General features: G+C 51.7%; 1 protein-coding gene across 2 annotated transcripts in view; it reads left to right on the plus strand.

Moving 5' to 3' along the window:
• Window positions 1-13,101, plus strand: part of LOC104373400 (acid-sensing ion channel 2) — a 510,805-nt gene that overhangs the window by 478,212 nt on the left and 19,492 nt on the right. For both annotated transcript variants that reach the window (XM_086626442.1, XM_086626443.1), the window contains exon 3: window positions 8,615-8,742. In XM_086626442.1, coding sequence (XP_086482568.1) covers window positions 8,615-8,742 — 128 coding nt within the window. The remainder of the gene's footprint in view (window positions 1-8,614; window positions 8,743-13,101) is intronic.

Consider the following 13,101-nt stretch of genomic DNA (forward strand, 5'->3'; position numbering starts at 1 on the left):
ATAAAGAGGATGGATTGATTTACCTCTGTAGCTGATACCGCTACCTTGCTTGCCTTTAACGCAAGATGGTGGCCTTTCATGCTGGGAGCTCTTCAGGTGTGGGACTTCTGGGTTTGTTTTCCCAGAACAAATCTTTAACCTCACACACAAAGTACTCAGAGTGGAGCTTGTCACATGGTGCTTCTGCTGCTCTTCGTCTGCTCTCCCTCACCATCAAAGCCTCCAGTAGCCTTGAGATCATCGCTGATGTGCTGGAGCCACATCTACCTGGGGTGGCCAGTCACTGGAACAGACTTGCCAGGGAAGTGATCACAGCACCAATGCTGTCAGAGTTCAAGGAGCATCTGGACAATGCTCTTAGTCCTATGGGTCCCCAAAGAAGAAGGACATGGAGCTGCTGGAGCAGGGCCAGAGGAGGCCACGGAGATGCTCCGAGGGCTGGAGCACCTCTGCTCTGGAGACAGGCTGAGAGAGTTGGGGCTGTTCAGCCTGGAGAAGAGAAGGCTCCAGGGAGACCTTCCAGCACCTTCCAGTGCCTAAAGGGGCTACAGGAAAGCTGGAGAGGGGCTTTGGACAAGGGTATGTAGTGACAGGACACGGGGCAATGGCTTTAAACTGAAAGAGGGGAGATTTCCGTGCGATATAAGGAAGAAATTCTTCCCTCTGAGGGTGGTGGAGCAGGTTGCCCAGAGAAGTTGTGGCTGCCCCATCCCTGGAAGTGTTCAAGGCCAGGTTGGATGGGGCTTTGAGGAACCTGGTGTAATGGAAGGTGTCCCTGCCCATGGCAGGGGGGTTGGAACTAGATGATCTTTGAGATCCCTTCCAACCCATACCGTTCTGGGATTCTATAGTTTAGTTTTAGGTAATCATGTGAGAGACAGGGAGTTAAACTTGATGAACCTTATGGGTCCCTTCCAGCTTGAGATATTCTATGTTTTACCTGGGTTGTCCAACTCCTGGGCCATGTTTAGGGGATCTCAGATCACTTCCCACCTCTGTGAGAGAGAAGGAGGTGGTCCACCAGGAAACAATCAATCCCTTTCCCCGCCGTTTCATCCTGACATTGATTATCCGAGGGGACCGGGGGAACAAGAATTCCCTGTTGCAGGTAGTCAGCAGCACTTTGAAGCAGCAAGGTTTGATTTCATAGCTACAGGGAAGGACTTGTAGACAGAGAAGCTGGTTACCTTTATCTGTTCCTGAGCTCTGAAAAGGGAATGCCTGAATTTCCCATTGGAGCTCAGTTGTGCCTATCTGATCCTATCAGAGCTGCTTGTGGAGATCAAGGAGTTGTCTTGGCTCAGTGGAGGGAAGTTGCAACACCTTGGATGTGACTCATCCTGCTGTAGACATCTCCCTGGGATAGGATGAATCACTCTGGAGCTGCCTGCCTCGCTCTGTTGGTGACAGGAGAAGCCTGAAAATACATTGAAGTGTTCAGAGCTGGGCACAGGACTTGTCTGGAGCTTGTCGTGGTGCTGACAGCAGCAGTGAGCCCTCCAGCAGCAGTGGGGACTCCGGAGGTGTCGATGCAGCGTCCACGAGACCTCAACATGGATCGTGAGTCCTCCAGGCAATGAGATCTACTGGAGAGAACATACAGCATTCCTTGGTGAGCTCGAAGGGTTGCACAGGGAACGTCCCCAGAGGTGATGTCCTGGTTTTGGGGCTCCCAGCAGAAAGGAGACAAGGTTGAGGGACCTGTCCTTAAGGGTAAAGGGCTGGATGGTCTCCAGGAGCCCTCTATGTAGGACTGTAACCTGTAGATGGTAGGACTTCCCATCCCATTGCCTCTACCCTAAATGCCACCTACCCCTCCTGGAAAGCAGTTGTGTTTCCCCCTCTTCTACAACAGGGGCTTTTCTCCAGCTGCTTTGGGGACATTTTTATCTTCTCCAGCGTCAACTTACCCCCATACCCTCAGGCCAGTGCTGGCCCTACCACACAAGTAGGAGCAGCCAGACCTCTCCAAAGCCTCTCCTGACCAGATGGACGAGACCACGACGGGCTCCCCAGTCCCCTGCCCACCCTCACACAGCAGCTTCTCTACATTTAATTTGTCCCTCCTAAAGGCAGGGGAGCAGCCAGGTTGGGTTGACATCCTCCACAGGGACCCCCACTCCTGCCGCATCCGAGCGGGACGCGTGGTGTTTTTCCCGGCAGCTGCCAGAAGCGACGGTAGACATCTCATTTTCATCCACAGGGAAACTCGTGATCCCCGATTGCTCCCACAGCAGCAGCCAACGCGCAGCCGCGGGAGCGAAACGCGCGGGGGGATTTTCCAGCGACTGGTTTTTCGGTGGGGAAAGTTGCGTCGGCTCAGTCGCCCGTCACACCGCCCCGAACCCCGGTGCGAATCCTCTTGTTTCAGCTTCGCTTAATCCTGTTACCAAGCAACTTCGGCCGAAGCAAAACCCACCACTTCCGCAGAAACGGGAGCACAGAAGAGTGAAACTGGTTTTGCTGGCGTTAAACTGGTTTCTTTATAATTTCACGTTTTTTTCACGATGCGCTTGCCGGTCCTGCTTTCTTATAGTTATGTTTCCATGGCGATTTAGGGTTGATTTTTTTCATCTATACATTTTTGTCTAGGAAAATTGCGCCTGTTATGCATTTGTTTTAAGATTTCTGCACAGGTGTAGTCTGGTTGAAGTGGCCGTTGACTTCCCTGAGTCCGGGACCACCAGGCACGTCGGCTGGGTCGCTCCCGGCTGCCCCACCGGTGTGATGAGCCTGACGTGCTCAGGAGGTGCTGAGCTGCAGCTGCACACCCCGGCGGGTAACCTGAGGACGCGCAGCCGGGTCCCACGTGCTGCTGAGCTGAACGAGAGGCGTGCGGGAGAGGTGTGGGATGGATTCGGGGCGTCACTGGGATGGGAACGGGGACATGGCCGTGCTATTTTGCACACCCAGAGCAGCTTGGGGTGCTCAGCCCTGGTGCCAGGGATGCCAACCCACCTCGGCTTGCTCCGATGCGCGTCGTTTCCATGGCGATACTGAGCAAAGGATGCCGTGAAAACTATAGAGATGAACCTCAACATCTCACAGCATCTTCTGGGCATGTCTGTGGTGTCACAGCAACGCCCCTGCTCCTGGGGAGCCTTCCTCCCCGAGGGAGACAGCAAACTGTGGTCTCAACATGCCCTTCATGGGTGCAGCGCAGGCAGCACTGGGATGAACATCTGTGCTTCCTTCCAGATGTTGCACTTGATGCTGCCCTTATGCCTTGAGGATACTGTTCCCATGAGATGGTCTCAGTTATACGCTGTGGTGTCAAATTGTGCTTTGCAGAGCGTAGAAGAGGCACTGGTGACTCTTCCACCCCATGAGTTAAGTAGCAACTTTGCTCCCGTTTTCCGGATGAGGAAACCGAGGCAAAGGACGACGAGTGCCTGGGGAGAACCCAAACCTCCCAGCCCTGTGCTTGCTTCTGCACACCACAGGAGAAGGCTTATTACCCAAAATAAACCTTCAGGCCACCTTCAAATACAGTCGGAATGTGAACCAGCCGAGAAAATACCGTCTACTTGGCTCAGACTGAGCCATGTGGGATCTGCTTTGGTCTTCTCCGAGCAGGAGTATCTTCACGGAGGTGCCAGTGCCGCTGGCAGAGCTGGCGGGTGACGGCTCCGGCTAGAAACGACCCATGCCTCGGGCTCTATCTTCAGTTCCCAATGGATTAGTGCCGAGCACAGCTTCAGATGTTGATTGCCGGAGAGAAGTGGGTCAGTTTGGCCATGGTAAGGCAGGGGGAGAGGGGAGCTCCGTGCCTTTGGCAGCGTTTCTCATTTTAATTGCGGCTCCTTGATGTTCACAAGGATGAACTTTGGAGCCCGAGCGTACGGTCCGCCGGAGCTTCGTTAAGAGTTTTGAGCGATGCTCTAAGCAGAAAGCCCAGACGAAATCATGGAAAGCCAACGCCAGAAATAGAAAGCTGTGCAATCTGCAACATAAAATACTCTGCAGCCAGCTTGAAGCACATGCTGAATTAATCCCCAATTTAATTAACGCTACTCTAATCCTTCCGTGAAAAGAGCAGCTCAGGATTTGTTTGGAAACACTGTCCTGCGTACAGATATATCTATTAATGTGTTTAAAAACGCAGTCATCGTGGAGTTTTTGCTGTATTCCCAATTTGGGGTGCACTAAGAGATGAATTTGCAGGCACTGTCCTCTGAAAAGTGGGATTGGAGATCGAATGAACCTGGTTGGGCTTCCCAACATCACAAAATTAGTTTAAAAACCATAAGGTACAAACCAAACGCCTGGCATTGATTTTTAAGGGTTTTTTTTTTCTGGCATCTGAGGCAATTAAAGGGTTTTCAGGGTTGTTTTTCATCCTGTCGATGGGTGGTTACAAGAAATGAGCTTAACGAGATAGCAACCACAGCCTGGCCAGGCGCTCAGCCCCATGCCTCCAGCAGCTACCACTAGAAGAAACCATTCAAAATGATGCTAAAACTGCAAAAACTGGTGAAACCGTAGCCAGGAGGTGTCTCTGTGGATGTCCTCCCCCCTGGTCACACCTCTCCAGCCGTGGGGTGACAGCCCCTGAGACCCGGGGTTGGCTGCGAAGCCTTTTGGGGTTTGTTCTGCCCATGGACATTCATTTTAGTGAGGTAAATGCACCCAAAACCAAGCAGTCTTGAGCTTCTGGGTCCAAACTGGTGTAGTGGAAGGTGTCCCTGCCCATGGCAGGGGAGTTGGAACTGGATCTTAAAGGTCCCTTCCAACCCAAACCATGATTCTATGGGACCTTCCTTTTCCTTACGCTTACAGCAAATATTTAACCCACATTAATGCTTCTCAGCCCTAGCCGGAGCTTAGAAACATTTAAGATGCAGCTAATGAGGAACTGGTCCAGCCACATTCCATCAAAGGGTTTTGGTAGCTGGGCTTTTAATTTTTATCTCAGTGGAAAACAGCTAATTTTTGTAGAAAATGAATTTTTAAGAGAAGCGACAAGTTCTTCAAAGCCAGTTTTGTGTTTATAGTTTCATCCTCGCATGTGTTTCTTGCAGGAAAAACAATGAATGCTGCCTGGCTTTTGGCAGCTTTTCTAAAAAACAACACCAAAAAAGCTGTTTATTTTGCTCTTCTCATTATTATTGATGATGAAAAGGAATAACTATGTGGTTTAGAACCAAAGTTTCTTCTATGGTGTAGAAAATGCCTTCCCCTCGCCAGCCGTGATTACAACTGGCTGCATGCCAGGATTTTCTATTTAAAATTACAAACCCCGGTGCTTTTAAGTCTCTTATGGATATTTTCAGGTTATATATTGTTTGCTTGATATGGATGTACCTGGGTTTACCCACAGATGGACACAGACACAGCACCCCGGCACGGGAAATACATGGAATTAAGTCAGAACTGAACAGACCCACAGGCAGGTGCAGAAATGGGCAGAATAATTTTGGATGGAAAATGTTTCGACAAAAACAGTTCCCGTTGCCCAACAAGTTAAGACTAAATAGAAGCTTTCTCCTCCAACTTGTCAGGTTAATTACTGAAGGAAGCATATGGTATCTCCTCGGAAGTGTTGGAAGAGGATCAACACTAGGGAAAGCGATGGAGCCGGGTGGGATCGGTGAGTGGGCGTCATATGGGAATAACAGGATCGAAATAGGAGGAGTTGGTGGGTACTCGGGAGAGGGTTTGAACCTGTTCTGGTGTGCGTTCACCCGTGGGGCTTGGGCACCTGGGTGCCAAATTGGCTGCTGTGGTGCTGGTGAGCTGCGATGAGGTTGGATGGGGACGTTCCACCTTGCCAAAGGTTTTGAGGAAAGCTGGCTTGACCCTCAGTGCTGGGATGTTTTGGAGGGTCAGCACTAGGGAGCTGGTGGCAGGGAGGAGACCCTCAAATGGGACCTCCCATGCGCGGACAAATGCAGGGCTTGAGCAGACAATGAGGGCACTTGGACATGTCAGCATCCATCTGACATCTCTTGGAGCAAGGGCAGCCCAATTATGGCTGATCAAGGCAGGGTTTTGTCATGGAGGGTGCAAGTAATAGGGTTGCATTGCTCGCAGTAGCCCCCATCATGGGAAGGTGGTGAGGAGTGATGTGGGACTTGGTCATTGAGTCTTGAGCAGAAGTGGAGGCCAAGAGCAAGGGTGGTCAATGCCAGGTTCGCTCTGGGAGGCTTCAGTGTAGGGAAGAGCCGAAATAAACTCATACTCTCTGTGCCAGTGTCCCACCAACATGGGATTCAGAGATGGGCTCGAGTTTTGCATCCACCATATGCCACCCCATGCAATAGCAACAGTCCTCCTCAATCGTGACCGAAAGCACTTTTGTCACAGGGAGGCAAAAATAAATAATTGCCTTGCGTGGAGCGTGGCAGAGCCAGCACACGGGGCAGGCAGATCGGCGCGGGCACCGGGGGCGTCCGTCAATGGGAGCGTGTCAAGAGTGAGCCTTGCACATCAATACATTTCTGACCAGTTAAATGTCCAACTCCAGCTGGTTGGAGCTGAGTCCCAACCAAGCACATGAAGAGCTCACCTCCCCCACGCTCCCCAGATTTCACAGAAATATGCCGGGCCTGGGGAGGTGACTGTTTTAATAAATCCTGCTGATCTCCACGTTAGTTTCTTGTGCCTTAGATAGAAAAGTTTGGCTTTAAAAGGTTAAATATTCGTAACCTGCTCCAGCTGCTCGATGTGTAAAGTCTGCTGAGATAAAGCGCTTTGAGATCTGGAGCTGCTCCTGGTAGACACGTCACTGGTGGTGCAGAGTGTGAAGTTTCACGTAGCCAGCCCATAAAGCAGCATCGCTGTCGTGGTGGGGCTTTTTCAATGTTGGTTGTTCCCAAAAGCTGAAGGAAATGTGTGGTTTGGTTTGTGGTTGGCAGGGAGGCTTTGTTTGCTCAGTAGGGAATAAAGGTGACAGCAGTGTGTCTGACTGGGGGTCTCTGGAGGTCTCTTGGTCCAACCTTCTTGGACCACCACTTGGTCGGTTTGATTGTGGCTTTGCCTAACTGAGTGTTGAAGCCTCGGAGGGTGGTTAGCTGTAAAGGAGGTTGGTCTGAGGATGCTCATGTTTAGCTTGACAAATCCATCCACAGCCACCTGTATAGTCTCCAGCTCCGTTTGCCTTGGGAGCTACCAGGTGAGCAGGGTCCAAGAAAGTCCTCTTGGGAGAGGAAGGCTGATCCCTTTGCTGCCCGACTGAGTCAGCAGAGTTGCACCCTCCTAAGCGATGGGTTCCTGAGATCTGTAAGCCTCATGTCATCCAGTATCACCTTGTTCTACCCTTGTCGTCCTCCTCTGCCCATGTCATCCCATGGTCAGGTGTCCTCTGCTGTTGGCTGCTGCTGCACATCTTTGTGCAGCCCCTGGCGTAACAGCTCTGCGGCTGTGATTCCTCGGTGCTGGGCTTCTACCAGTGCTTCAGATGGAGTACAGTGCCGTGAAAAATTGAAATGCATGGTAAAATAGTAGAAAAATATCAAGGGATAGTAAGAAAATAGTGATTCATCTTTAAACAGAAGCTCTTCAGATGTGGAGGTGGCATTGCTGGCCACGGGCATGGATTCATAGTAGTGGGTGACTCAGTTTTTAGACGAAATTAGGCGTCGTTAACAACTTCCTTTGCAAATCAGCCCCCACCCCACCCTTAATCCCATGTGCTCCCTCTGGTTTGCCGGGACGTGAGACCGCAGCAGCAATGCTAGAGGGGAAGGGTCCGTGCCCCAGCTGCACGAAGACACCTGTGTGATAGAGGAGCCCAAAGTGCTCAGGTATCACGCTCAGGTCTGATTCTCATCCCATTAATTCTGCTTCAGAAAGTCATTTTTGGGTTGGTTTTAGCTTCAGAAAGTCTCTTTTGGGTTGGTTTTGGCTTCTAGTGGAAGAGAGGGACTGATCTCGAGTGTCTTGGCGTTCAGCATCGATTTGGGATGTGAAAACCTCCCATCATCCATAACTTGGTGAGGTGTCCGAGCCCTGCAAATGCCTTTGTCCAGCTTGGAGCAACTTCAGCTGCCAAGATCTCGAGCTCCTTTGAATTTAACACACTTTTTTTTGTTATTTAATTACCTACCTTGTCTCCCAAGTGGCCTCAGGCTGTGGCAGAACTGAGGCAGGGAGGCAGGGAGCACCCATGCTTTCAGCGTTGGAGACCTTACGGACAGTAGAAAATCTCTGTTTGGGGGAAGGAGGAGTTTATTTGTTTTAATAATATGGGAATGCATTCTGTAACTGTGTATCAGCTACAAAGTAGATGTCACCTCCTGATTTCTCCAGCTTGGAAGTACAGACCAAGCTGGAGAAATCATGCATCTCTGTGTTCGAGGGAGGGTGAGCCCTTGGGACAGGCAGCAGTGTGAGGACCAGGAGCCTGGAGAAGCTCTTGGTCCCCGTGGGCAGCAGTGGTGTTTTGAGCTGTATTGGGTGTGCTCTGCTCACGGTAAATGCTGCTGCTGGGTTTCCTTCCTCGATGCCCAGAAGTCCGGTCATCCAGGTGGAGTGCTCCCAACTCCTTATCTCCTGCTTTTGAGCAGCACAGATTTACCAGGTATGATTTTCCGTGGAGGAGCAAATGCACCCATGCAGGTGGACACCATCCCACCCACTGCAGCCCCCTAACCTCCCCCCCTTCTTCTTCCAGAGGAGACAACGTTCGAAGCTGGAGTCAAGGTCCAGATCCACAGCCAGTCCGAGCCACCCTTCGTCCAGGAGCTGGGGTTTGGGGTGGCCCCTGGATTCCAGACCTTTGTGGCTACCCAAGAGCAAAGGGTAAGTCCTAAATTTCATTTACACACCACGATCCCTCCAGTGGGTCCGTATGAGAGGTTGCTTCCACTTACTCATGTCTCTTGAGAGGCATCTTCATCATTAAAAGCTATTTTTATGCCTTGCTGCAAATGGGTTGGGAGGAGGGCAGCTTTTTCAGCCTCGCTGCCCGTACGTTGCCCACAATCCTTGTAATTTTGGCCACAGAAGGGACTTCATCCCTGCTAATTTTCATGAACCATGGTTATGGTTCAGCTGTGGCAGTCGCTCAGTGTGTTGGGTCCCTTCCAACCCTCCAAGAAAGGAGCCAAAAGGCTCTCATGCTCCCAGGCTATAAAAAGAGACAAGAGGAGAGTGTTTCATTATGTAGATCAGCGTGAAGCCTTTCAGGTAACGCAGAAATAGTCATCTTATTTATTAGAAACTGCGGTGGGATGCTCCTGGCTCGGGATGCAGCACCCTCCCCAGGTCCTGACGCTGGTGCATCATCACGGTATGGATGGATGCAATGTGACGTAGGGTCATTAGACCCAACTCCTGGTTGGGCATTCACAAAGCCAGCCAGCAGAATAATTTTTTCCCCCAGCTTGGCCACGATGCTTTCATTCGTAGCCCTCCTGCCTCACTGCTGCTCTCATTTTCCTCCCTGCTCTTACATCCACCCTCAAATGAAAGGTAAATCAAGCTGAGGAAAGCGAACACGAGCTGTTGGAGGGTTTGCTCTGATGAAACCTCCGTGGAGATCAGAGCCGCAGTCGTTACACTTGAGCTCAGAGCAACGTGAGGAATTCGCCACCAAAAAACACCGTTCAGGTGTCTCTCCGTGGCCACCGGGTACCAAAATACACCTGAAGATGCTGCGTTTCAGCGAGCTCGGATGCAGATCTTCTCTCCTTCGTTACGGCACGCTTGGGTGTAAATCAGCCAGGAGCTAAGGAAGGGTGTGGGGGCCCGGTGGGCGAGCGCCAGGTGGAAACTTCTCAATTACAGCAAAGAAATGTTCTGCTGTCGGGGGTTCATATCTCATGGGAAGTCCAGTGGGCTGGAGAAAACGCACAGCTGGGCTGTCGTTCAGAGTGTGACACCTTAGTGACAGCGAAGGCGAAGGGCTCCTCAGGGGCTGAGGCAGCAGCTGCTGAAGGCCATAGCAGAAACAGGTTTGGAAACCCATCATGGGCATTTTTCATGCCTGTTCCCTTGACACACGAGCCTTCCGTGTGTCCCCAATGTCCTCACCTCGCTCCGCAGAGCGTCTCAGCAGAGTTCAGCGTTGCTTTCATGGGACTTGCTATGGGGTAAAGAGTCTGGGTGATGGAAAAGTGATTAATTCCTGTTGGCAGTAATTACAGGATATCAAATATCTTATCTGTCCTCTCTCCCAGGGGCATCTCCTGAAGCAACCTGGGGGTCTCCACGCACCGGAGCAGTGGCGCTGGATCAGCCCCGTGCCTGTAGCCGTCACTGGCAGATGCAGCGCCAAGCAGTGGGATCTGGATACAGCCCTGGGGTCAGGGTTGGTGGGTGGTTATTCCCACAACGGTGGCATACGGGAGTTCTTCCCATGCCAGCACCTGGCAGGCGGCTCCCAGATGCTGGGTTACCCCAGGGCGGACAAGTGACTTGCCAAAGGTCATGGAGGAAGTCAGTGTCGGAGCAGAGGGTCCCATGTCAGACAAGATCTAAGGCAGTTTTTTACGCTGAGGATGGTGGGACACTGGCACAGGTTACCCAGAGAGGTGGTAGGTGCCCCATCCTTGGAAATATCCAAGGTCAGGCTTGATGGGGCTCTGAGCAACCTGGTCCAGCTGAAGATGTCCCTCCTCGGGGCAGGGGGGTCTGACTAGGTGACCTTTAAAAGTCCCTTTCGACTCAGACTATCCCATGATTCTGTGTCAGAGCAGAGGGTCCTGGCGCTGAAGGCGTTTGGCAACACCTCGAACCGCACTCGCCCGGCAGCGCCGGCGGTAATTGGAAAGATTTGTCTTCCTTAAACATCCCGCTTCAGCAGGCTCCGGGAGCGGGGCTGGGAGCTGGAGCCTGCAGCGAGGCTCTCCAGGACTTTGTTTGAAGACAGAAATAGCGTAAATGCTGGAGATTTTTTAGACAGCTGCTGTAAATCTTCCCCGTCTCATTGCCAGCATTAACTATTTTGTTGTTTCTATTAAAAAAAATTCAATTTCCTATCAGGAAGGCAGCCAGCTGAGAGAGAGAGGGGAAAAACCCCATCCTTCCCCACAGCCCTCCTTCCAGGCAGGGAAGATGGAGAAGACGACAAGAAAAACAGATCTGGGGGCTCTTAACTTGAGCGTGTCCCCTCTTCTGCAGGTTTTGCTGGAGGTTTGGTGCTGGGAGAGGGACAGGCCAGGGGTTCCTTCCGTAACTGGTTTAAAATTACACCATGGGCTGCAACGTCTTTACCCAGGAGACCCGGAGGGTTCTTCAAGCCACCTGCCTGGAGCAGCACTCAGCCACCCAGGCGATGCTGCGCCCACCAATTCCCTCCTCTCCATAAAGTCATTTTTTAACCCAATCACCACCATTACAGCATACACATGCTGCTGCCTTCTCTAATTACCCCGCAGGGACCAGCTGGGCATCACCCACCTTCTCAAGCCCTAAATGCACATCTTTTATTCAGACCCCTCATTTAGTCTTTTTTTTTTTTCTCTACTAAATCTCTGCATCTGGGGCAAGCACATGCTGCTCCTTCCATAAGTCAGAGCAAAAGGTGGAAAAACCCATGAATATCACCCGGAGGACTGAGTCCAGCCAGTTATTGAGGTCCTAAACCATGTGTTTTACACCATGAAACATAAATGAAACGATCCTCCAGCTGGAGAAGAAGAGAAATAAAGATAAAGACAGGTTGTTTCATGTCTCCCAGCTCCGAGCAGCCTCTTTTCCTGGCATTAAAAAAAAAAAAATAGGTGTGGAATTGGGCAGATGTGCCTTGGCATGACGATGGGAGTCGTACGTCATCTGCGAGACGGGCTTTGGGGTGAAGGGGATTTATTCGTGGCTGGGTTAGAGGCTCGTGGCTTTATTTGTGGCTCTGGTACTGGTCCCTGTGGCCGTGCTCAAATCTATCCCTTCGTCCCCCCATCCCAGTCTGGAAATAAGAGTATTTACTGGGTTTTGCGTACTGATTTCCTGCTTTTCCAGGTATGCGGCTGCTTAGCACAAGCGAGAACTTGTGTCTTGGTGCCAGGGTGATAAATCCTGTTTCTTTATTCCGAGAGCTTCCCCAGAGCCCCTTGTCGAAAGTAAACTCTGGCTCCGTGGTGGTGCGTGATCTCATTCAATCTCCCTTTCAAAGTAGCCGTCAGTCTAAAAAAAGGAACAAAAATCCATTTTTCTCCTCCTCCTGCAGTGGCTGAGCCCTCCGATTCCTGCCGAGTGACACTTTAAAGACACATTTACGGGTCTGGGAAGTGTGTCGTTAGTGCAGTGACGACGTCGTGCTGCTTTGCATCGGTAGCGGCGTAAGAGGGATTTGGCGCGGTACCGGTTGCGCGTGCTGACTCAGCAAAAGCAATCCTGCAGAGGCGATGCCGGCAGGAGGTTTCCTCCGTAAAACGTGGTTGTTGGGTTGTGTAGGACAAGCTGGTTCTTTGCTTCCTTCTGAAATCTCAGTCCAAAGCGATGCCCTGGAGTTTCAGGGGAGCCAGGGCTGAGCTCCCTGAAGCAGCTCAGGAGGTGGTGCAGCAGAAGGCAACGCACGACGGCCAGTTGCAATCGAAACAAGAGTGTCTTGATGGAGGATGGTGGAAAACATCCTCTCGGGGTGACTTTTCCGTACACCACGGCAGTGGCTGTGGCTGATGGCAGCGTGAAAGGAGCTGGAGTGGTTCACGTGGACGTGCAGGACCACAGCTGCTGTTTCTGGGGTTTTCACACCGTTTTACATGGGGAGGGCCGGCCGCGGTCCCCGTTGTGCGGTGCAGCGAGAGATGCTCCGGCCTCGCAGGGGAGCGGTTTCCATGGCAATTGCTGAGTCTAATGAATAAGGTTTGTATTCTCATGAATGGGCAAAAGCCCCGAGCTGCGCAGGAGCTGGCTCGGGGCACGCCGCGCCGTCCCCCTCCAGACAGGTCTCCAGGGAGGGCAGGACCACCCCGAGTAGGGCAGTGCCCTTCTGCTCCCACTGCTCCTGGCTTTTGGAAGGACCCACTTCCATTTTTCCCTTTTCCTGGCTGTTTTGGGTGAGCCAGGTGCTATAACAAACCTCTCCTGACCTTGTGTTGTGCACGGCCTTGGGGAGGCTGCAGTTTCCCCCCATATCCTGGGCACCATGGCATGGGTGGACACACTGGGAATTATATTTCAAAGGATTCCCTGGAGAAAGGCAAATTCCTGCTGGAT

Source organism: Tauraco erythrolophus, chromosome 25 (assembly GCF_009769465.1).
Source record: "Tauraco erythrolophus isolate bTauEry1 chromosome 25, bTauEry1.pri, whole genome shotgun sequence".
Classification (NCBI taxonomy): Eukaryota; Metazoa; Chordata; class Aves; order Musophagiformes; family Musophagidae; genus Tauraco; species Tauraco erythrolophus.